We start from the raw sequence: 26868 nt of genomic DNA on the forward strand, positions 1-26868 counted from the left end.
AGTACGATACAAAGCCAACAAACAAAAAACTGGACATTTCTGGATGGAATTTGATGGGAATTTATTTTGCAAACACACGAGTTGCAACATTTTAGCAACACAATACTCTTACATACCATCCTTATGGCACGCCGTTTTTACATTTATTCCTTTTCAAAGATAACTCATAAATCTTATAAGACATCTTATAAAAGATATAAAATATCTTAATATGTTTTTATACGAGATATATCATATAGTAAATATATCTCATATAAACTTTATAAGATGTCTTATTAACGTTTTTGATTTAAGATATCTCATTAACTCTTAAAAGATATTTTATAACTTTTATAAGGTATCTTATAACAGACATTTTATAATATATCTCATACATTTTATAAGATATCTTGTAAAACATATAAGATATCTTATATGTTTTAGAAGATATTTTTTAAACTTTATAAAATATCTTATATTTTTATAAGATATCTCATAAATAAAGTATCATATTGTTCTGTAATATTTGGACTTGAGTGAAATATGTGACCTAGATTGTTCTAGAGTTCGATGTTTATCACGTAGTAGAAAGATGACGAACTGTGTCTTTCAAGAATGTACCAAAACATTTATTCTGATTATGAATACAATGTGAATTTAGCCGATGATAATACATGTACTACCATTTGCTATGGTTTGATAAGAAAATGAAATCTTTGAATTCTGCATAAACAACATTGCCTGGGCAGTGCAGTTTTAATTTTAGTGAACATAATATTCATGAACAGCACTTTACCATTTATCATGTTAACTTATTGTAAAAAGAATCCATCAGTACTATCAAAACAAAGAATTTAAGCCAACTACTGCACTAGCGATAAGCATGAAGTAAAATGTACAAAATAGCTACAGAATTGGTACTTTTACAAAGTACGAATCAAATTGAACAGATGGAGTAAGCACGTCTATAAATTTGCAACTTCATAGGTACATGTATGAAGCACTTTTCATACATGAAATTCGTTCTCCCAAAATAGAGCCACTATCTCTTAAAGAGAGAGAGGAGAGAGAGAATGTGAGTGTATGTGAGATAGAAAGATTACATGGGATGATTGTAGGGGCAGCGCGGGGATAGCTCTGACTTGCTGAAGAGTAGGCGTCTATGGAGGAATACTAGTTTTGTGGGTATATCCATGCCATGTTTCGTGCACTCTCTCCTCTTGTAGGCCTACCCTTTTACACCACATTTATGAAATGCAAAATTAGACCCTATATTATCTGCACACTTGAAACATGTCGAAGATTTAAAGAGCTGTTTCGAATCTGAATAAGATGTGCTGCGATTCTTTCTAGGGAGCGTCCATCAGTATACGATTGTTAATCGAAGGGTATTAGAAAGCGCCATATCTCACTTATAGCTATAATCTGGCAATTCAAAATACTCGTTCGGTTTGATCAAACCGGAAGAAATTGATGAAGAATTTGGAGGAGATTAAAAGGGGGAAGAGAAGGAAGGGGAATAGATGCTGAGGAGAAAAAAAAAGCAAAGTTGGGGTTTTGGAGTTGGGGCTTGGGTAGCAACCATTCGTGTTCGGGTATGGCCTAAAATTGGCGACCAATCGTGCCCACCCCCACGGCACGTTCTGTCGCTCGGCAACGATACGTGCGGCACGAATGGTCGCCGGCAACCAAACGAGCGGCACGAATGATCGTCGGCGACCAAACGTGCAAAAACGACCAAACGTGCCGACACAATGCATGTCTTACCAAAGGAAGGGAAACAATTAACACAACTCCACGATTAACTCATTCTTGATTTTATTACATTTTCGAGCACAATGATATCATGATTAATCCCTGCCCATCCCACTCTAAACAAAACAAAAGTAGCAACAAACATAAAATGGGGATCAAATCGTAAAGTTTAGATAATTTGTTCAAATACATAAATGCATGCATCATCTTAAAACTGTCTTATCATTAACAGAAATCAATATCTTCACTCCCAAACATAATAAAATGATCCGTCATATTAACGGACTGAAACAACATAATGTTGTAGATAACTTTGAAATGACAAATAATTACACATATAATTTTATTCCGGCAAATAAAAACATATATCATCTAACAGTACACCTTTATGGAGGTTTGGTGAAATGGCTTACAAGAAACTTTCACTAAAACACTGAAACTGGCGACGAATCCCTACCTATCATTAACTATTCTAATAAACAGATTAATTATTAGACATTGTAAGTTTGAGCAGAGTTTGCACCAGCAATATCAAAATTACATATCACATCAGTAACACTTTACACCTTCCAATCACACTCAACATTTACATCAACAGCATTGACAATGTCCTCTGTTTACATAGTTCTTCCATAACTTATCACGCAATAAAGTCAGTACATATTCATCAAGCACAGCAGATTGACCATTGACCCCCGTGATTAATTCCAAACCAACAATATTCATTTTTAAATTAAACTATGATCTTTATACCTACTACTAAATCACCGGGAAAGGAAAGATGAAGTCTCCCTGGCCACAACTCTCTCTCTCGAGTCAGCTTGCTCACATAATTTTAGAATTAGTTATTAAAAAGTTGTCATGTACAGTCTACTCCGGAAATGAATTACTAGATTAGATATAGATCCTGGAGTATGTTTTAACAGTTTGTACATCTGGCTGTAATGTAAATTATACATCTGTACGTGTTGTAAATTGTATGCAATGTAAATTGTGTTTCTGTAGGCAATGCAAATTGTTATTTCTGTAGGCAATGTAAATTGTATTTCTTTCTGTATGTAATGCAAATTATGTTTCTTTATGTGATGTAGAACAAGTGTCATTGTCTACACACATATATATATATAAGTAAAACTCGATAGTGATACCTGTACAATATTTTATGAAATGTTTCACAGCGTGCAATACACAAGAGTAATAGTTCTGAGGATGTTGACTGTATCTAGAACAATAGGAAACCGCTTGAAAATGTATGTAAATAAAAATGTTCAATGGGACAGTTTATTGGCGAAAATACTTGACTGTTACATGATTTAACACGCAGTATTAAGTCTTCCCCGGAAGACATGTGTCGCCTGCTAGTTCATTCTATATGTAATATATCACGTATAATGTTGAAAAAGTAAATTATTGAAATGGTTTTTGTCACTAAACAGGAAGTTGATAAGCAACAGATTCGAAAATGTCTTACACAATACAGTTGGCCACACTGATGCTCTGTGCCAAATATCAGGGAGTTGCCCCATGTGGTTTTTGAGAAAACTGTGACAGAAATTTTTTTGCTGTAAAAAATTCTAAGTCCCGGCAAACAGGAAGTTGATAAGCGACAGATTCGAAAATGTCTTACACAATACAGTTGGCCACACTGATGCTCTGTGCCAAATATCAGGGAGTTGCCCCATGTGGTTCTTGAGAAAACTGTGACAGAAATTTTTTTGCTGTAAAAAATTCTAAGTCCCGGCAAACAGGAAGTTCATAAACGACAGATTCGAAAATGTCTTACACAATACAGTTGGCCACACTGATGCTCTGTGCCAAATATCAGGGAGTTGCCCCATGTGGTTCTTGAGAAAACTGTGACAGAAATTTTTTTGTGACGACGACGACGCCAGACGACGACGCAAGACGATGAATAGTGATCCCTATATGTCGCCACTGCGTAACGCAGGCGACACAATAATAGCGCTGTACTTAAAAAGAAAACACAGCTGATTCTTCATTTTTATCACACTCTGAAAAACATTTGATTTATTGAAAAGGGTCTTAAATTTAACTAAATCAATCTGTATTTTAGTTTGGAAGGAAGGTGGATTCTACAGAAGTTTAGGATTTTGGGAATTAAATGGGATAAGAATCGTTGCACAATTTTGGAAATTACATTCACAAAAAATAATCTTTAATTACAGACTCCAAACACATGCCTTCGATAACTATTGGGAGCTTGGGTGAAATGGAACCTAACTCCATTTGGAAAAAAAAAAGAAGTTAAATAAGCACCGCTAAGATATTTAATCTTTGTTCTGCCCTACATTTCCATAGTTCTATAAATATCATTTTAATACCCTAACCATGTTTTATATCCATATAGGGTTAAACATGGTCAAAAGAAAGGACATCATCGCTATAGTTGAAAAGGGCGAATATATCTTCAATTTCATCAAATGTAAAAAAAAAAATAAACGGAAAACGAGGAATCAGAATTAAAACGAAGTTTCCTACAAAATATTGTAATATCACATTCATCAGAGGAAAAAAAAACTTTTCACAAATGGGTGTTAGAAAGATATTGCACTAGCACATTTATGATATATGTATACCTATATATAATACAAACTATTTTCACTGACAGAGACAGAAAACAGTGGAAAATGTTGGTCAAAATATTACAACAGGTCAGCCATGCTGGTCACACGGTATATGTCACTGCGTGTATCAAACGTCAGAATGACCAAAACTATGGTGGTTATTGGTCATTAACAGTTATTCAATGACATATATTGACTTCAGTTAATAGATACAGAGTTCATATTCACAAACCATTACAGCTATGCATATATTGACATAAGTATCAGGAACTGGTAGGGATTCCCAAACCACATTTACATTCTATTTCAATCAAAATTTGTGTAAACATTGTTAAAGTGTCTTTGATACCTTTACTCAACATTTCCATGTAGTCGACATCTCCTTGATTACAAGATGGGACAATGCAAATCAGACGAATTATTGTTCATATTTAATTCCGGACAGCCGGCCTGATCAGTGTTACAACACAGACAGAAATATACATGTGTGTCAATCAAGCTATGCAACTGACACAAAAACAGAGCAAAAACCCTAATAAAAATCTCACAAAATTATATAACCATTCATAAAATATCAATAAAAACTTCACATCATAACAGTCAGATATAAAAGCGAGGATAAAAAAGCTTTAAAACCGATAGATATGATCAACATAAACTGAAGCAATCGAAAACACCCCATATCAGTTCTAAAAAAAAATCACTAAACGGTTTAATTTTCTGGGTGTAAATTATGGGATTGATGATTAAAAACTTTGTAAAACAAACTCTGAAATGCCCCTCCAATGTCAGTAAAACTATATGTTCCTTTGAACCCTGAATGTGTAAAGCTAAGACAAGTGCATTCAATACTAACTGACAGTCTGATAATACTGATTATCACATTTGATATCATCATCTCCTTCATCATTGATATACTGAACACTGTTTTCTTATGATATGTCACTCACGTTCAACAAGATCCATTTATTCACATCATCCCGATCACAGAATCAAAATGCTTTCTCAATCACTTAAACATCACAGTAACATCACAGACAACAGACATCTTGGGGATAATGTGAAAGTAGTGAATGAAAAGTTTCAAACAACAATGGGGATACAAGGTGGAATATGAAATGCTCTAAACTTCCATATATATCTGTAAACACAGTCGTATAACACAAGCCCATGGGCAGTAAACTGTGACAAGGCAGATAATGGGTCATGTGACTGTCATGTGACACATATCTCTCTGTGAGATGTCTCAACATGACCAGAAGCCTGCTATCACATATCCTCCTTTGAGTTACAATGTCTGACCATTGTATGTCACATCCTGTACAATGGAATTGTGGGAGACACACTTGAGTGAAAGGACTGACGAAACAACACCTGTCTGTTGGGCAGGATTTGTGTCTTCATCGGTGACCTCCTGGTCTGGTGACCTTTGACCTGTTACCTGTCTGATGACCTTTTTTCCAGGCCATGGTCTTTCCTGTGACTTTGTATCACCCGCCACAATCGGCACAAAACACCACCCCTGTAAAAGGCCAAAGGTCAAGTTACTTCAGAAACATCAAAGGACGAAGATCGAAATTAAAATTGTAGTCCATCAGAACAGCAAAAACTGCCACATCAAATTATTTACATATAAACTTCAATCTACATTACATCATCATAACATAAACAGTAAAATAATAACAGAAAAAAGACTATGTAATTCCTCATAACGTAAAACAGAAATACAGACTCTGTAAATCCTCATAACGTAAAACAGAAATACAGACTCTGTAAATCCTCATAACATAAAACAGTAATACAGATTCTGTAAGGCATCATTAACATCAAATAATACAGACTCTGTAAATCGTTATAACATAAAACAGAAATACAGACTCTGTAAATCCTCATAATGTAAAACAGAAATGCAGACCTGAGTCCTAGTCTTTGTAAGTCTTCATAGCGCACTATCTCCAGGAGATCATTCAACACAAACTGCTCCCGTGTTATCTGCAAGCAAAGGAGAGCACTACATCTTCAGTTTTCCTATCCCTTCAACCGACATCACAGCATCTCAAGTTTTCTTACCCCTAGATCCCCGGTTACAACATCTCAGTTTTCCTACTCCTAAATCCCAGATCACAGCATCTCAGTTTTCCTACCCCTAAATCCCAGATCACAACATCTCAAACTTTCCTACCCCTAGATCCCAGGTTACATCTCAGTTTTCCTACCCCTAAATCTCAGATCACAACATTTCAGTTTTCCTACCCCTAAATCCCAGGTTACAACATCTCAGTTTTTCTATTCATAAATCCAAGGTTATAATGTCTCAATTTTCTTACCTACACTGTACGTCACCACAAGTCTCAGTTCCTCTAAACCCCAGATGTCATACATGTATGCATAAAAATCCTAAGAATTTTCTTTAATATATGCTTAAATTCCTTAAGCACATTCTTATAGATTCATAAAAGGAAATCACTGAGTTTTCCTACCCCTAAATCTCAGGTTACTAAATCTCATTTCTTATCGCACAGCATTTTAAAATGTGGAGTTAGACGAGACAGAGAAATTTCAGAATAATCAGCTGATCTTCCCCTTGGTCACTCAATGGTCAATATGAAGGTACAGTGGGTCTTAGTCTTATCACAATCACTCACATCAAACTCTATCATAATCACCAAGACCTGCCTGTTTTAATTGTGTGTATTTATATGACCCTTAAAACAGGTTCACGGATGAAGGAATTAATACAACACAATACATCATAATTATCGTATCAATCAGATGCCGTTATCAATCTGACAATTACCGTATCAATGACATGACGTTATTAATCTGACAATTACCGTATCAATGACATGACGTTATTAATGTGACAATTACCGTATCAATGTCATGACGCTATTAATGTGACAATTGCCGTATCAATGACATGACATTTACTGTGTTATTAATGTGACAATTACCGTATCAATGACATTACGTTATCAATGTGACAATTACCGTATCAATGACAAGAAGCTATCAATGTGACTATTACCGTATCAATCACATGACGCTATTAACGTGACAATTACCGTATCAATGACATGACGTTATTAATCTGACAATTACCGTATCAATGACATGACGTTATTAATGTGACAATTACCGTATCAATGACAAGATGCTATTAATGTGACAATTGCCGTATCAATGACAAGATGCTATTAATGTGACTATTACCGTATCAATGACATGACATTTACTGTGTTATTAATGTGACAATTACCGTATCAATGACATTACGTTATCAATGTGACAATTGCCGTATCAATGACAAGAAGCTATCAATGTGACTATTACCGTATCAATCACATGACGCTATTAACGTGACAATTACCGTATCAATGACATGACGTTATTAATGTGACAATTACCGTATCAATGACAAGATGCTATTAATGTGACTATTACCGTATCAATGATGTCCTCGTCAAACTTCCTGTCACGTAGCCATATGACCAAGGCCTCATCAGGTGGCTCATGAATGGACGGAACTGAAATTGATAGAGATTGGTTTAGAAGCATGAAGCAGATGTTGATAAAAAAGAACTATCGACAGATTAAATCTCACCTCTGCCTCTGATACTGTTGGCAGTGACAGACGATACACTGTTTATTGACAGATTAAATCTCACCTCTGCTTCTGATACTGTCGGCAGTGACAGACAATACACTGTTTATTGACAGATTAAATCTCACCCCTGCCTCTGATACTGTTGGCAGTGACAGACGATACACTGTTTATTGACAGATTAAATCTCACCTCTGCTTCTGATACTGTTGGCAGTGACAGACGATACAATGTTTACCGACACATTAAATATCACCTCTGCCTCTGATACTGTTGGCGGTGACAGATGATACAGTTTATTGACAGATTAAATCTCACCTCTACCTCTGATACAGTTGGCAATGACAGACGATTCAATGTTTACTGACAGATTAAATCTCACCTCTGATACTGTTGGCAGTGACAGACGATACACTGTTTATTAACAGACTAAATCTCACCTCTGCCTCTGATACTGTTGACAATAACAGACGATACACTTTATTGACAGATTAAATCTCACCTCTGCCTCTGATACTGTTGGCAGTGACAGACGATACACTGTTTATTGAGGTCAGCGCTCTACAATGAAATCAGCATTAAATTATCCTTCTAGAAAAGTAATGTACAGTGATGTGACCACTCTAAATATAAGCAATGTGTTTATGAGTCAGGGTTGGAGACTTCAGTACTCGGTATAAATGTGTGAAATATAAATACTCTGTATGTAATGCCCAAGACATTGTTCGAGATTCAGGGTTAGGGTGATATACACGTAAATCATTAAATGCACAAAGTACAGGCATTTCACTGAAACATTTAAGTTTATTAATTATATATCATTTACTATGTAACAACAAGAATATCAATAAAATTGATGGATGCTTTCGGAACTTCATCTAACCAATGAACTACTTCATATGACAGACAACTCGCACAATGATCAATACCTGTTAATTTGACATATTCAATTGGTTGATTGATTGAATATTGTTTAACATCCCTCTCGAGAATATTTCACTCATGGAGACATCACCAATGCTGGTGAAGGGGTGCAAAATTTAGGCCTATCCTCGGCGCTTATGGCCTTTGAGCAGGGAGGGATCTTTATCGTGGCACACGTACGGGACCTCGGTTTTTGCGGTCTCGTCCAAAAGACCGCCCCATTTAGTCGACTCTTACGACAAGCAAGGGGTACTAAGGATCTATTCTAACCCGGATCTCCACGGAATTCAATTGGTTGAAATGAAGTGTTTTATATACAAGGTATATGTTGAGGGGTGTATAATTTTACAAAATAACTTTGTGTGACCTTTGTCTGAAAGCAACCTGCCTGTTTCAAGTTTTACTTATTTGTGTGATATATGACCAACACCTGTTCCACAACTGTTGAAATAAGGAAATTTTTCCTTATAAAAAGTACAGGTTTTGAATGACCTTGACCTTTCCAAAATGACTTTGGTCCACAAGTCCCTGTCCCCAAGGAATATGTGTGATTAATTTCTAATGAAATGTTTAGGAGATATGAGACAGCTCAGATGAATGGGGGGACAAACGCAACTGTGACTATAAAATTATGTTCCTCCGAACATTTCTCCTCCGAAAAAAATTCGGGGAGAATAAAAATAACTGTTATCAGTATATTGTCTCCCCTGAATCACAATCTTGATTACTTCAATATCCCCCTCTTTATGAAATGTGACTTTTAAGTTTGCATTACAAGTCTCTCTTTCTGTTGCAAAAGAAATCATTACTGGCTGCACAAACACGTACATGTAGCATAAACTCCCATCCATCTAGGATCTAGTCAAGCATGGGAAACACACAATGAATTCTGTTAAGTCCTAACTTAAGTCTAACTTACTGCATATTTTCTAAGTGAGTTTTCTTTTCCTCGATGGTCTTGCGCAGAACATCACCATAAATTCTGTTAACATCCACCAGTTGTTGTAGCAACCTAAGAAATGCAAGATCTGGGTGAACAGTAGTCTCCTGTTTTCTATTGATTAGTACTAAAAGACAACATTCATAACAAATACAATTCAAACAATCTTTCTTATTTATTTTTTGGGGGGTGGGGGTGTTAACTTCTACGAGAGTAAATATTTTAAATAAAACTCTATACTATCCACATTATGTAATTGTATCCTTCAACACAGAGAGAAATGTTTCCACATTCTTCGACATTTTCACCTTGTAACTATGGTAACTTACTGCATGTTTTCGTCCTGTATACTCTCTAGTTGGTGCTGTAATTCATTGACAGCAGAACTCCGGTACAGTGCTGCTGATTTACCCGAGTTTGTGGACGGAACTCCAGACGTTTCTACTTCCTCTTCCTTTCCTCCAGCAATATTAGCTCCAAGATCTACCAGAGTGATGAAATGAAACATACCATATTAGCTCAAAGATCTACCACAGTGATGAAATGAAACATACAATATTCACTCTATCATCTACCAGAGTGATAAAAGGAAACATACAATACTCACTCTATCATCTACCAGAGTGATAAATTGAAACATACAATATTCACTCTATCATCTACCAGAGTGATAAAATGAAACGTATGTCAGTTAGCCTACATGTTTCTCTTGAACTCCTTTGTTACGAACACAATGAAATGTATAATTTTCCAACAGGTATATTCACTATCAATTCTATAGTTAATAATGATACATAAATAATGTATGTAGTTGAGGGTAATATTGAAAATTTTCACCCCAAGAAAACCATTGTCAATCGAGGCATACCCTAATCTTATTTAAACTCAGGTCCTGGATCGGGGTATAGTGTTTTATGATTTTATGTTCAGGTATACATGTTTCTCCAGTGTTTTAAGATTTTATGTTTCAGGCATACATGTTTTGTGTTTTATGTTTTTCTAGCATTTTATGACTTTATCATCATTTAATTTTACATGCTACACGCTTTTTCATTGGTTGAAAAATTATTGGAATATTGTATCCAACGAAAAAAAGAAATAAATGGCAGGAACTACTTTCTATTGGAATGTTAGGGATTCCTCTGGATGATTCATATTTATATATAGATTTGGGAATCCTGAAAAGAAGACCTTAACAGTTATATTGATCTATATCAATTTATTAAACAAAAACAAACAAATATCAAATATAAATAATAATTAACTATGCAAAATGAAATAAACATGGCTATTGAGGACACCCCCCCCCCCCCCCCCCCCCCCCCCCCAAACAACATACGTCTGCTTCTGCAATTCCAGGCTGAGAGTTAAATGTATTCAACAGGGGATGACAATTAATAGTCCAGGTTGCACCTTGCGACAATTTCCTTCATGTCACAAACCCAGATACCAGATACTCCGCACACTGCCTCAGAGATACTGTAATATCGTAGCCCGGGCTTAACGACTATGGTTTCGAACTCTGGCATAATATGTATATGACAACAACAAAAAATATGTACAGGGTGATCCAAAACATATGTTACACTTTTAAACTGTTATAAAATTTTAATACCTTAAGTTACAATTATGAAATTTACAACATATAACAAAAAGGATTTAAATTTTTTGTCAATGCATACATTTGTCACAGCTTCCTTGTTAATCACCAAAAACTTTCTTCGGAATAATATCTGTCATTTTACAACATATGTTCCAAATGACGTCCCTTTGTCTTTAACATTATTTGAACACGATTTCTGAAGGTTTTTTTTACCACAGCTTTACATGTATCAACAGAGATTGATCTTATTTCTCGTGTAATTGCTGTTTTTATAAGTCTTTTGTTGTTTGTGGGGAAGGAGAGTACACTCTGTCTTTTAGATAACCCCACAAGAAGAAATCAAGGGGGTTCAGATCGGGGGAGTGCGGTGGCCAAACATTTGCGGTACGATAAGAAATGTATTGATCACCAAACGTGTTGTCAAGCCACTGAAGAACACAACCTGCAGTGTGTGGCGGAGCACCGTCCTGTTGAAACCACACATTATCGAAATTTACAACTTTTCGTCTAAGAGCTGGTAGAAATTTTGATTTCATTAACTTTAAGTATCGGTCAGAATTTACCGTCACTGCATCGCCTTCGGTGTCTTCGAAGAAAAAAGGGCCAATTATTCCGCTTGAATTTAATGCAGCCCATACAGTAACTTTCTCACAGTGAAGAGGTTTTTCCACATAAAAATTGGGTTTCGCCGAACCTCAGAATCTAAAATTCTGTTTATTGACAACATTATTAAGATGGAAGTGGGCCTCATCAGAAAACCATATGGCATCTGTAAAATTTTCAGAGTCGGGTCTACTTAAAATCCAATGGGCAAACTCCAAACGACTTCTAATGTCTGTCTCTTTTAAATGCTGCATCACATTTATCTTGTATGGAATCAATTTTAAATCAAATTTGAGCATTCTATGAATACTAGATTTGCTAACGGTGCCATTCAGTTCATGCAATACCCGTCTAACTGATTTTTGTGGAGTTTCAGTAATAACTCTATCAATGACATCAATGTTCTCTTTGGTACAGGCACTCCTTGGTCTCCCAATACCAAAATTGCGTCTTGTGTCATTTGTGGTGCCTTTAACTTCAAACTTCCTCACAAGTCTGTAAATTAGCATTCTGTGGAGCACTTTCATTCCAGGATGTTGTTTTCTCATGGTTCTAATGACTAAAGTAGCAGATTTACACTCATAGTAAAGTTTGACAATTTCTGCCAGCTGTTCACATCAAGGTTCCATCTTGAAAATGGGATGACGTCATTATGACGTCATAATTAACTGACTATTTAACAGAATTTCCCGAAATTTTGTCAAATAAAATTTATATTAATACACTATATGTTGACAAAATATCTTTGTATTTGCTTTTGTTTTAATAAAGTTATAGATGATTAAAAGTGTAACGCATGTTTTGGGACACCCTGTATATGAGTGGACACCGAAACGAGGCTTCCATACGACATTACAACAGCTGTCACAGCCTTAGAAATTCACTGATAAAACTCCAAAAACCTTCTGTAACACTCACTTGTCCAACTGGAAGTCGTGACAACCCTCAAGAGAACCCTACCTAGCATCCCACGTCATGATTACATGTATGCACGTGCCCCATGCTTTCCGTTAGTACCGACATCAAACCCCGCACTTTATTTCAGTTCCACTCAACAAAATTCCTGCAATTTTCTCTCAACAGGTCTTATCTCTAACTTATCCTTTTAAGACTGGAATTCTTCAGTCCACAAGAAACCCGTTTGCTCAACAGTAAACAATAGTTCGTGGAAGTCGCCATTAGGCCTAACGGATTTAGTTTTTTTTTAAAGTTGTGTATTCACAAATTACTACAACCATCTCGAAATGACATAGAATGTAGTCCAAGAATAATTTGTTAATTCAACTCAAATCAAATAATGTTTTATCACATAAACTCAATGTTATGAAATATTAAATGATGAGGAATGATTTTATTATTTTTTCGTTGGATGGAGGTATACCACGAAAACCTTTGCATCATAATAAATTCATTCCTTAATTCCAGTATAATTATGTGTTTTTCTTGTGTTTCATGAGTTTATAATCTGGTATATGTTTTTCCAGTGTTTCATGAGTTTATAATCTGGTTTATGTGTTTGTCCGGTGTTTCATGAGTTTATAATCTGGTATATGTGTTTGTTTGGTGTTTCATGAGTTTATAATCTGGTATATGTGTTTGTACAGTGTTTCATGACTTTATAATCTGGTATATTTGTTTGTCCGGTGTTTCATGAGTTTATAATCTGGTATACGTGTTTGTCCGGTGTGTCATGAGTTTATAATCTGGTATATGTGTTTATCCTTTGTTTCATGAGTTTATAATCTGGTATGTGTTTGTCTGGTGTTTCATGAGTTTATAATCTGGTATATGTGTTTGTACAGTGTTTCATGAGTTTATAATCTGGCATATGTGTTTATCCTTTGTTTCATGAGTTTATAATCTGGTATGTGTTTGTCAGGTGTTTCATAAGTTTATAATCTGGTATATGTGTTTGTACAGTGTTTCATGAGTTTATAATCTGGTATATGTGTTTGTCCGGTGTTTCATAAGTTTATAATCTGGTATATGTTTGTCTGGTGTTTCATGAGTTTATAATCTGGTATATGTGTTTGTCCGGTGTTTCATAAGTTTATAATCTGGTATATGTGTTTGTACAGTGTTTCATGAGTTTATAATCTGGTATATGTGTTTGTCCGGTGTTTCATGAGTTTATAATCTGGTATATGTGTTTGTACAGTGTTTCATGAGTTTATAATCTGGTATAATTATGTGTTTGTCCGGTGTTTCATGAGTTTATAATCTGGTATATGTGTTTGTACAGTGTTTCATGAGTTTATAATCTGGTATATGTGTTTGTCCGGTGTTTCATAAGTTTATAATCTGGTATATGTGTTTGTACAGTGTTTCATGAGTTTATAATCTGGTATATGTGTTTGTCCAGTGTTTCATGAGTTTATATTCTGGTATATGTTTGCACAGTGTTTCATGAGTTTATAATCTGGTATATGTTTGTACAGTGTTTCGTGAGTTTATAATCTGGTATATGTTTGTACAGTGTTTCATGAGTTTATAATCTGGTATATGTGTTTGTCCGGTGTTTCATGAATCTATAATCTGGTATATGTGTTTGTCCGGTGTTTCATGAGTTTATAATCTGGTATATATATTTGTCCAGTGTTTCATGAGTTTATATTCTGGTATATGTGTTTGCACAGTGTTTCATGAGTTTATAATCTGGTATATGTTTGTTTGGTGTTTCATGAGTTTATAATCTGGTATATGTGTTTGTCCGGTGTTTCATGAATCTATAATCTGGTATATGTGTTTGTCCGGTGTTTCATGAGTCTATAATCTGGTATATGTGTTTGTCTGGTGTTTCATGAGTCTATAATCTGGTATATGTGTTTGTCCGGTGTTTCATGAGTCTATAATCTGGTATATGTGTTTGTACAGTGTTTCATGAGTTTATAATCTGGTATATGTTTGTACAGTGTTTCATGAGTTTATAATCTGGTATATGTGTTTGTTTGGTGTTTCATGAGTTTATAATCTGGTATATGTGTTTGTCCGGTGTTTCATGAGTTTATAATCTGGTATATGTGTTTGTTTGGTGTTTCATGAGTTTATAATCTGGTATATGTGTTTGTCCGGTGTTTCATGAGTTTATAATCTGGTATATGTGTTTGCACAGTGTTTCATGAGTTTATAATCTGGTATATGTTTGTCCGGTGTTTCATGAGTTTATAATCTGGTATATGTGTTTGTCCGGTGTTTCATGAATCTATAATCTGGTATATGTGTTTGTCCGGTGTTTCATGAGTCTATAATCTGGTATATGTGTTTGTCTGGTGTTTCATGAGTCTATAATCTGGTATATGTGTTTGTCCGGTGTTTCATGAGTCTATAATCTGGTATATGTGTTTGTACAGTGTTTCATGAGTTTATAATCTGGTATATGTTTGTACAGTGTTTCATGAGTTTATAATCTGGTATATGTTTGTACAGTGTTTCATGAGTTTATAATCTGGTATATGTGTTTGTTTGGTGTTTCATGAGTTTATAATCTGGTATATGTGTTTGTCCGGTGTTTCATGAGTTTATAATCTGGTATATGTGTTTGTTTGGTGTTTCATGAGTTTATAATCTGGTATATGTGTTTGTACAGTGTTTCATGAGTTTATAATCTGGTATATGTGTTTGTCCAGTGTTTCATGAGTTTATAATCTGGTATGTGTTTGTACAGTGTTTCATGAGTTTATAATCTGGTATATGTTTGCCTGGTGCTTCATGAGTTTATAATCTGGTATATGTGTTTGTCCAGTGTTTCATGAGTTTATAATCTGGTATATGTGTTTGTACAGTGTTTCATAAGTTTATAATCTGGTATATGTGTTTGTCCGGTGTTTCATGAGTTATAATCTGGTATATGTGTTTGTCCGGTGTTTCATGAGTTTATAATCTGGTATATGTTTGTATAGTGTTCGATATGCGACTTCTACAGTCATACAACACATTCCAATAAACATTAACAGATATCCACAATGTGTGTCATTTTTTACATTATAACATTGCATGACTTCTGACATCATATGCTTTTAGACTTAGATGACACTTAGGACGTCAGATGACCTGTGACATAGTACAAATACTTATTGCCTGCCCTTTTCGAAGCTTAAAGGGGAAGGCAACCCATAATAAATGATAGGACTAATTATATGATAAGATTTGTCATACTATTTTATTTATATACGGCCTAGATAAGTTTCAGTGCTAATTTGAAAACGTTGAAAATTGAAATTCCTGCTATCTATAGAGGCTGCCATGATGTGGAACTCTTTCGTATTCAAAACCACAAAAATCAATAATTTTGACGTCACACCATCTGTTCTGGTTTTGATGAGATTCTAAGATCATTAAAGATGTGCATGTGGTAGGTTTTACAAATAAATAGGTTGATGCCTTCTTGTTAAGCAGTGAATTACACTAATGCGAAGGGGAGGTGTGAAAAAAGTTTTCTCGAAATTCTTGACTCAACCAAGTCATCTGTAAAGAAAAGACTATGCAAAATTGTGGATCCATCATTTGTGTATAACGACGAGTTGAGGTTCGAGAAACTTGTATGAAGAATGTGTACTGTCTGTCTGGTCTGCGACTCAATAAAACGTCTTCGTTTTCTTAATTTCATCTTGTGAAAGAACGGGTTGAACTCTATACGCCTCTGTTCGTGATTTGTCATATTTATAGTGCTGCTGTGAAATAAACCGGAACTGACAGTGTAATGTCATGAATTAAACGTCAATGGTCGCTCTCTTAGCGGCGGGTAATTTAAAATATATGATAGATTTATATTGATTTAACTGTTTAGCAAAGATTTTTGTTGTTAAACACTGTCATTTACAATATCAGCAAGTAATACTTTATTCATAAAAAGTGCACCGCCACGGCACATGATACGCCCGTCACATATTGTTAACAGTATAGATTGTACCCATTAAAACATTTTTTTTTATATCACCTGAATTAAATGTCACAGTGACCTTAAAGTAGGATGCGACACACCTTCTACCTAAGATGCATTAGTTGACCAATTTTGGTGATTCTAGGTCTAATAGTTTTCAAGTGTATGAGCTGGACAAGTTTTTGCCATATATGGCCATATCTTCTTAATGAAAAGTCACAGTGACCTGGTTTTAATGTGCGACACACCTTCTACCCAAAATGTATCTACAGACAAAGTTTGATGATTCTAGGCCTTGTAGTATTTAAGTTACGGGTCGGACACGAAAAAGCTAACAGACGGACGGACAGACATGAACGCCATACCATAATACGTCCCGTCTTAAGACGGGCGTATAAAAAGAACAATGTGGTTAGGGTTGCCTTCCCTTTAATCTTTCTGACATGTTACATATAATGACTTCTGACTTTAAAGATGTGTGACTGACCAGGAGATAAAATCATGATGGCTTCTGTCACAGCCCCCCGAAGTAAATTGTCCAGGGCAAACATCCAGTGAGGCTGAATGCTGTGACTCTTCAAATGCTTACTGACCTGAAATTCAAAGAATTAAAATTCAACTCACACAATCTCAATCTAAATGATCAAAATAAAATCCACAAATATTAAGCAATGATACGATAAAAATATATGATAAAATATCCATAATGACCCACATTAAAATTACAATTCATTGAATGAAAAAGGTGAGGATAAGCCTGGATTCAGTAAAATGACTAACTTTCATAAAAGACAAGTAATTTACAAGTTCTTCTCACAACACTAGAAGGATTGATTATGTAATATTTCCTACAAAAAAATGAGAAGATTGATAATGTCTCTGATAACAAAATTGTAATCTAGAGGTTCTTCCTACAACAATGTGACAATTCACATGTGACAATTCACACAATGTGACTATTCACATAATGTGACAATTCACAGAATGTGATGACAATTCACACAATGTGACAATTCACACAATGTGATGACAATTCACACAACATGATGACAATTCACACAACGTGACGATTTACACAATGTGATGACAATTCACACAATGTGACAATTCACACAATGTGATGACAATTCACACAATGTGATGACAATTCACACAACGTGACAATTCACACAATGTGATGACAATTCACACAACGTGATGACAATTCACACAATGTGAACACAATGTGATGACAATTCACACAACGTGATGACAATTCACACAATGTGATGACAATTCACACAATGTGACAATTCACACAATGTGATGACAATTCACACAACATGATGACAATGAGCACACTTACAGCTTCGTGGAATACATAAAGAGCTAGTTGTATTTCCATCATCGCTGCTGCATCAAAATCCATGGCTTGACGGAGTTGTTCTGAAAATATACAGTCACAACCCCCTTAATGACACATCATAAAAAACAATCAGATATACAGTCACAACCCCCTTAATGACACATCATATAAAACATCAAATATACAGTCAGAACCCCCTTAATGACACCTCACAGAAAATCAAATATACAGTCACAACCCCTTTAATGACACCTCACAAAAAACAATCAAATATACAGTCACAACCCCCTTAATGACACATCATATAAAACATCAAATTTAAAGTCACAACCCCCTTAATGACACATCATATAAAACATCAAATATACAGTCACAACCCCCTTAATGACACATCACAGAAAATCAAATATACAGTCACAACCCCCTTAATGTCACATCATATAAAACATCAAATTTAAAGTCACAACTCCCTTAATGACACATCATATAAAACATCAAATATACAGTCACAACCCCCTTAATGACACATCACAGAAAACAATCGAGTAAATAAGGATGACAGAATTAATTTGTCCATGTTAGGATATAGGTACACAGAAAACTCATTTATTAGAAGTTTGCATAAGATATAAAACCTCTAAGTGTAGTAAACTTGGTGGAATGATCTGCTGTGACCTTGACCTTTGACCATATGACCCCCAAAAAACTATTGGTACTTTTCTTTAATGGTCAACTACCTTTCAAATTGTACACAATAAGAAAGCTTTTTGTTGAAAAATGTTCAAGGTATCGAGTCACAACGGCAGAGATGAAGAACAAACAAATGTGCAGATGCCCATAATAAATATGTATCTCAAAATTGTTATTCTAATGATATCACATCACAACGAAAGTGATCAAGAACAAACAGGAAAACGTTCATAATTAATTTGTATCTCAAAATTCTTGATATTCTAATGAACAACTACATTTTTGTACAATATGAAAACTATATGAGGACACTAAATTTTAAGGTATTGTGTCACAATAAAAATATATGAAACTTAGATTGAAGCCCTGTTGTACCTTGACCCTTGACCTCTGAACTCCTTATTCAGTTACATGATAAGATGTCTATAGGATATACTTTGATCATAAAATTTAACATGATATAAGAACATATGGCCATCAATAAACATTACTTATATAAGTTATTACAACTAAAACAGCTTTAAAATAATTCCACCCTCCTGTGATGTCATCAAGGTAAAATCAATGATTTATTTAGAGTTATGCATGATAGGAACATAAATTTTGTCGAAGTCTTATCTGATAGGTATTGTAAAAAATATTGTTAAAAATAAACTATTTCAAAAGTCTAAGTTATAGATGAATAATCAATGATATGTTTTAAAATTTTGAATCCAAGGGCAATAACTCTGTTTTTATTAATTGCTCTATGAAGTCTATTTTGCGATAGATTTCCTTTATTTTTTACAGACATTTTGTATATTTTTGTGAAGATACAGTTTCATGAAATTGTTATGAATGCTATTATATCATCATAACCAATTTGTATGAAATTTTTATAACACTGTTAAAGGAAAATTGCGATTTTCTGATGGTGATATATGATTCTGTTTATGTGCATTTCGCATCTTAAAAAGTGTGATGACCTATGTATTTTATTTGATAATTGGTTAGTTTTAACTCTAATGAATGAAATTAAATACACTTTTTAAACTTGTATCAGATAAAACTGTGAGTATGGACTTACCTTAAACATTCCAAAGAATTCATAAAACAACCAAAAAAATAAAAAATAAAACCAACACCAAACACTAAAATACATGCAGATTAATGAGGATAATTATAGGGAATTGTTTTTATAGACAAATGGAGCGATGCGTCTCTCTCATTTACAAGACTATGTATATCTACCTAGTGTTTCCTTGATGCAGTGCTTACAGTTCGGGTCTGAAATATAGTTCTTTAAACAGACGAGCAACCATCTCAAGTGTTCCTGAAAGAAAAAAATTCTCATATTAGCAAGCCGAGAAATATCATATGGACATGCTGTTTATCTCACAAATACAGTGGAATCCAGTTAATACAAAGCTGTTTATCTCATAAATACAGTGGAATCCAGTTAATATAATGCTGTTTATCTCACAAATACAGTGGAATCCAGTTAATATAATGCTGTTTATCTCACAAATACAGTGGAATCCAGTTAATATAATGCTATTTATCTCACAAATACAGTGGAATTCAATTAATATAATGCTGTTTATCTCACAAATACAGTGCAATCCAATTAATATAATGTTGTTTATCTCACAAATACAGTGGACTCCAGTTAATACAATGTTGTGTATCTCACAAATACAGTGGAATCCAATTAATATAATGCTGTTTATTTCACATATACAGTGAATATAATGCTGTTTATCTCACAAATACAATGGAATTCAGTGAATACAATAAGGTTTAGCTTACAAATACATAGGAATCCAGTTAATAAAATACTATTTACTGTAGAATCATTGAAATTCGTGGGGCCAATTTTCGTGGATTGCTGAATTTTTACGGGTTCGTGGGGATTTATATATTTGTAAAAAGATAACTCTGGGATGTATAGTTGTCTTTATTCATTGAGGATGTAAATTCGTAGGTGAGGGGTACCCAAGAATTCCATGAAAGTTGAGCCACCACGAATTCTAATGATTCCACGGTATCTCACAAATACATAGGAATCCGGGAAATACAATGTCTTATTTTGAGTTATCTGAAGTGTATGCCAAGTAAAATGCATTGTAACAATTCAACATGTTGAGGTTCAAGGTCAAAGTCACCTACTCTCAAAAACAATACTTTTAGCTGTATCTAAACTTTTAATAAACAGTCCTACACATTAGCCCTCAGATCAAGGAATCTGAATGCAAAGGAAGCATCAGACTCGAATTATCAAATTACAATCATTTATCAACATTTTCTTCTGACAGAAACAGGAGATATTAATCTTCTTAATTTCAATTTAAGAAACTAAAAATTAAAGAGTCATCCTTTTACAACAAAACAACAACAAAAAAACAAAAAAAACCTACTCACCACGGAGAGTTTGGGATTGGAGATTGTAGCATCCTTATGGAGGAAATTCAGCCATGTATCACAGATCTAAAAAGGTGAAGGTCATGTTAAAGATCTATCAAATGAAATGAAATATGTAAAAGGTAAAGGTCATGTTACAGATCTATTAAATGAAATGAAATATGTAAAAGGTGAAGGTCATGTTACAGATCTATTAAATGAAATGAAATATGTAAAAGGTGAAGGTCATGTTACAGATCTATTGAATGAAATGTGTAAAAGGTGAAGGTCATGTTACATATCTATTAAATGAAATGAAATATGTAAAAGGTGAAGTTCATGTTACAGATCTATTGAATGAAATGTGTAAAAGGTGAAGGCCATGTTACAGATCTATTAAATGAAATGTGTAAAAGGTGAACATCATGTAACAGAACTATTGAATGAAATGTGTAAAAGGTGAAGGCCATGTTACAGATCTATTGAATGAAATGTGTAAAAGGTGAAGGTCATGTTACAGATCTATTGAATGAAATGTGTAAAAGGTGAATGTCATGTTACAGATCTATCGCATGAAAGATCTAAAAGGATGAGATTCAAATCATACCAAACAGTGCATAAAGACTCAATTTGTAGCACACAGTGAATGAATATTCTATTTGTAGCACACAGTAAATGAATATTCTATTTGTAGCACACAGTGAATGAATATTCTGTTTGTAGCATACAGTGAATGAATATTCTGTTTGTAGCACAGTGAATGAATATTCTATTTGTAGCACAGAATGAATGAATATTCTATTTGTAGCACACAGTGAATGAATATTCTATTTGTAGCACAGTGAATGAATATTCTATTTGTAGCACAGAATGAATGAATATTCTATTTGTAGCAAACAGTGAATGAATATTCTATTTGTAGAACAGTGAATAAATATTCTATTTGTAGCACACAGTGAATGAATATTCTATTTGTAGCACACAGTAAATGAATATTCTGTTTGTAGCACACAGTAAGTGAATATTCTATTTGTAGCACATGGCAAATAAATATTCTATTTGTACCATGCAGTGAATGAAAATTTTATCTGTAGCACACAATGAACGATTATTCTATTTGTAGCACGCAGTAAATGAATATTCTATTTGTAGCACACAATGGATAAATATTCTATTTGTAGCACAAAATAAATGAATATTCTATTTGTAGCACACAGTAAATGAATATTCTATTTGTAGCACACAATGGATAAATATTCTATTTGTAGCACACAGTGAATGAATATTCTATTTGTAGCACACAGTGAATGAAAATTCTATTTGTAGCACACAGTGAATGAATATTCTATTTGTAGCACACAGTAAATGAATATTATTTTTCAACAGGACTGACATTTCCTGTACAAATGTAACAGAGATTGTGTTGCCTTAGTTGAGAATCAGACCCGGGACATTGGACACAACAATTCAGCACTCAACCAATCAAGATAAAGGGTTAACCCAGACCCAGCTAGTAGCCAATGCTAGTACGAAAGTCAGGTATCTAAAGGGTTAACCCAGCTAGTAGCCAATGCTAGTACGAAGGTCAGGTATCTAAAGGGTTAACCCAGACCCAGCTAGTAGCCAATGCTAGTACGAAAGTCAGGATATCTAAAGGGTTAACCCCGACCCAGCTAGTAGCCAATGCTAGTATGAAGGTCGGGTATCTAAAGGGTTAACCCAGCTAGTAGCCAATGCTAGTACAAAGGTAAGGTATCTAAAGGGATAACCCATGCAGTTAGTAGCCAATACTAGTACAAGGTCAGGTATCTAAAGGGTTAACCCAGCTAGCAGCCAATGCTAGTGCAAAGGTCGGGTAGCTAAAGTGTTAACCCAGACCCAGCTACTAGTCAACGCTAGTACGAAGATCGGATATACAAGACTACCACATGTTACAATTCCCTGTCGTCATGCTACACACATCACTTCAGAGTTATCTAATCAAAACGTTGTACTCTGTTCTATCAAGACATACCTGTTCCATGTCGTGTGTTCTATGAAGACATACCTGTTCCATGTCCTATGAAGACATACCTGTTCCATGTCGTGTGTTCTATCAAGATATACCTGTTCAATGTCATGTGTTCTATCAAGACATACCTGTTCCATGTCCTTTGTTAAGATGTGGACCAGTGTGATCCGTCGCTCCGAATCCTTCCTCAGGAGATAAAATCCGCCATGTCCTGAAGAATCATGGGAGTTGTGATCCATCTCCCCGATGTCTGGTGATAAATTCATCATGCTGGAGCTCCCAGACAGCCCCGAGCTCCCGGCGTCCGAACTGAAACAAAAACAAACACACGGATGTGTCGTCAGATTTTCATTTTTTTTGGACTCTTTAAGTTCTGAAATTCAATATCCCTGATTAAGAGATAGATCGCAGGGCTAATCAGAATACCAAAGCGGCAAGCCCAAGAACTCAGTCAATACCTGAAATAACTAAAATGTGCCTAAAGTGTAGAATTGGCATGAAATACAACAAATTAAATATGTAGCATACAGACATAGAGATAGAAACACTGAAATCATTCATTCTGGTTGCACATAACTGCCACTGAAACACATATTCTCAATTTCAAGTATTACAAAAGATATAAAAAAAAAATATAATCATCATAGATGGAAGATCTCTCCACATAGTGAAGGTCGAACAAAGACCGAACTACATAAGGCAAGGCTATTCAAATGTTTGGAGGTCACTGAAAGGCTGAAGGTCAAATACAGGTTATCAAAATGGCAAAGGTTATGAAATTGACATCCAATGCGATATAATACGTATTAAGTAAATGCAGTACCTCTCACACTGAATAAGATTCAACAACTTTCCATTTACATGTATGTCTAATCAAATATATAGTAAAATATCATTTCATGGTCAATGATTACGCTGTTGATTACACACTATGAGGGAAGATATCAAACGTTGGCCTGCTGTCTGGTATATCTGTTAGATTAATAAACATTCTAAATTTTAATTTCCAATTTTTAATGATCAATAACAGTATCAGGCCTTAACAATGAACTATGCCCTTTTCTCTTCATTCATGCAGTTTACAACTTTGTACAATTCAATTTGGCCATAACAACATATAACTCATAACAACATTACACACATGCATTAGACAATCTGAAGCATGTTATAATAATCAGTCAAAATTACACTAATTTTAAAAAATAATAATTAACTACTGTAGGTATATTGTGTTAAAGAGAAAGAAAGAACTTGAATATTAACAAGAAATTGAAATAAAATACAAAGAAAGTTAGAATGCAAAAATGATAGTTAATATCCACCATTCATCAAATATTGACCAACATAAACTCCATGGAGACCAAACATAACTTCAAGTCAATGTGAATATTCATACATAACCTGTTTAGTTTTATATGAATATTCATACAGCACTGTTTTGTTTTATGTGAATATTCATACATAACCTGTTTAGTTTTATGTGAATATTCATATAGCACTGTTTTGTTTTATGTAAATATTCATACAGCAGCTGATTTGTTTTATGTGAATATTCACAAATTACTGTTTTGTTTTATGTGAATATTCATACAGTAACTGTTTTGTTTTATGTGAATGTAACAGTAACTGTTTTGTTTTATGTGAATGTCCATACAGCAGCTGATTTGTTTTATGTGAATATTCACAAATTACTGTTTTGTTTTATGTGAATATTCATACAGTAACTGTTTTGTTTTATGTGAATGTAACAGTAACTGTTTTGTTTTATGTGAATATTTACACAGTAACTGTTTTGTTTTATGTGAATGTAACAGTAACTGTCTTGTTTTATGTGAATATTTACACAGTAATTGTGAGTGGCTTGTTTAATGTGAATATTCACAAATTAAGGTTTTCTTTTATGTGAATATTTAGACAATAATTGTTTTGTTTTATGTGAATATTCATACCGTACTGTTTTGTTTTATGTGAATATTCATACAGCAGCTGTTTTGTTTTATGTGAATATTCATACAGTAACTGTTTTGTTTTATGTGAATGTAACAGTAACTGTTTTGTTTTATGTGAATATTCATACAGTAACTGTTTTGTTTTATGTGAATATTCATACAGTCAGTACTTTTTTGTTTTATGTGAATATTCATACAGCAGCTGTTTTGTTTTATGTGAATATTTACACAGTAACTGTGAGTGTCTTGTTTAATGTGAATATTCACAAATTACGGTTTTCTTTTATGTGAATATTTATACAATAATTGTTTTGTTCTATGTGAATATTCATACAGTAACTGTTTTGTTTTCATATGAAATGGGGATGACAGAAGGTTTGTTACAATATAATATTGTTAATCTTGCAGTGTAATCAGCCATTGGTGAAAAGTCTTTCAAAGGTTAAAAATGTATTGTAACCAGCCATTGGTCAAGAGCTTTACCAAGGCTAGAATGTATTGCAATCAGCCATTAGTCAAGAATCTTACCAAGGCTGAAATGTATTGTACATGTAGGTAGCAATTGGTCAAGAGTCTTACCGAGGCTAGACTGTATTGCTGCCAGCTAATGGTGTCTTACCACAGCTAAAATATATTGTAGAGTCTTACCAAGGCAAAAATGTATCATAAGCAGCCATTAGTGAAGATTTATTTTGTCTCTGTATGTACTTTGTTTCAGGATTCCAATACAAGACTGTTACCTAGTCATATTAGTTTTATAAAGAGTACAATCACAGCCAGATTCTCTCTCATGGTTAAGAAAGAGAATTCGGTTTAAATGTGAAAGATTGGAAGTTTGATGACATTTTATTTATCTATTTTGGGATGGGTTTTAACAAAAAATTAACAGGGATGTATTTTAAATCATAATTTTCATATCTTACAGAAAAACTGCCATAATTCGACAGCAATTCACTGCATTGAAAAACACCACTATTTTGGATCAATAAAGGAACATATCAGATGAATGATGGATGTGTGGATGACACTACCAATGTAGCAATGAAAAAAAATCACAATCCCAAATGCTACAGAGCTTTGATGGGGAAAAAAAATTACTTGTTATATTCTAAGATTTTTACATGAAGAGAAACATCAGGTGTCAGAAAGGCAAAGTTCATACAACAACATGGTGGTGGTCTGGTGCAGCAAACATACCCATTAATTATCTTATCTATTCTTCTATTTTGTTTCACAACAATAATGAATACAAATAGTCTAAGACTTTAATGTTTTAATCTGTAATGGGATTTTAATCACATGAAAGTTGAAGATAACGAATAGTGATCATTGACAATCTCATATCTCCTACAAAACAAAATAGAGAGTTGGGCAAACACGAACCCCTGAATGCACCAGAGGTGGGATCAGGTGCCTAGGAGGAGTAAGCATCCCCTGTTGACCGGTCACACCCGCCGTGAGTCCTATATCCTGATCAGGTAAATGGAGTAATCACATCCTATAATATTCCTTCAGTTGTGATCAAATTCATGGATAACCTTAAGCAAAATGTGCTCACATGTAACTTTAAGTTAGTTGGTTGTTTTGTGAAACTGTGTTTTGGTTGATTTATAAAAGAGAGA

General features: G+C 34.3%; 1 protein-coding gene across 9 annotated transcripts in view; it reads right to left on the minus strand.

The window, feature by feature from the left end:
- Positions 1-1780: 1780 nt before the first annotated feature.
- LOC125673863 (mitogen-activated protein kinase kinase kinase 15-like) overlaps positions 1781-26868 on the minus strand; it is a 76063-nt gene continuing 50975 nt past the window's right edge. For all 9 annotated transcript variants that reach the window (XM_056159244.1, XM_048910761.2, XM_056159248.1 and 6 more), the window contains 11 exons: positions 23426-23606; positions 21308-21373; positions 20138-20219; positions 18218-18297; positions 17360-17465; positions 10117-10270; positions 9767-9859; positions 8426-8484; positions 7764-7846; positions 6235-6311; positions 1781-5841 (listed from right to left, as the gene is read on the minus strand). In XM_056159244.1, coding sequence (XP_056015219.1) covers positions 5757-5841; positions 6235-6311; positions 7764-7846; positions 8426-8484; positions 9767-9859; positions 10117-10270; positions 17360-17465; positions 18218-18297; positions 20138-20219; positions 21308-21373; positions 23426-23606 — 1066 coding nt within the window. In that variant the 3' untranslated portion in view covers positions 1781-5756. The remainder of the gene's footprint in view (positions 5842-6234; positions 6312-7763; positions 7847-8425; positions 8485-9766; positions 9860-10116; positions 10271-17359; positions 17466-18217; positions 18298-20137; positions 20220-21307; positions 21374-23425; positions 23607-26868) is intronic.

The sequence above is a fragment of the Ostrea edulis genome, chromosome 3 (assembly GCF_947568905.1).
Source record: "Ostrea edulis chromosome 3, xbOstEdul1.1, whole genome shotgun sequence".
Taxonomy (NCBI): Eukaryota; Metazoa; Mollusca; class Bivalvia; order Ostreida; family Ostreidae; genus Ostrea; species Ostrea edulis.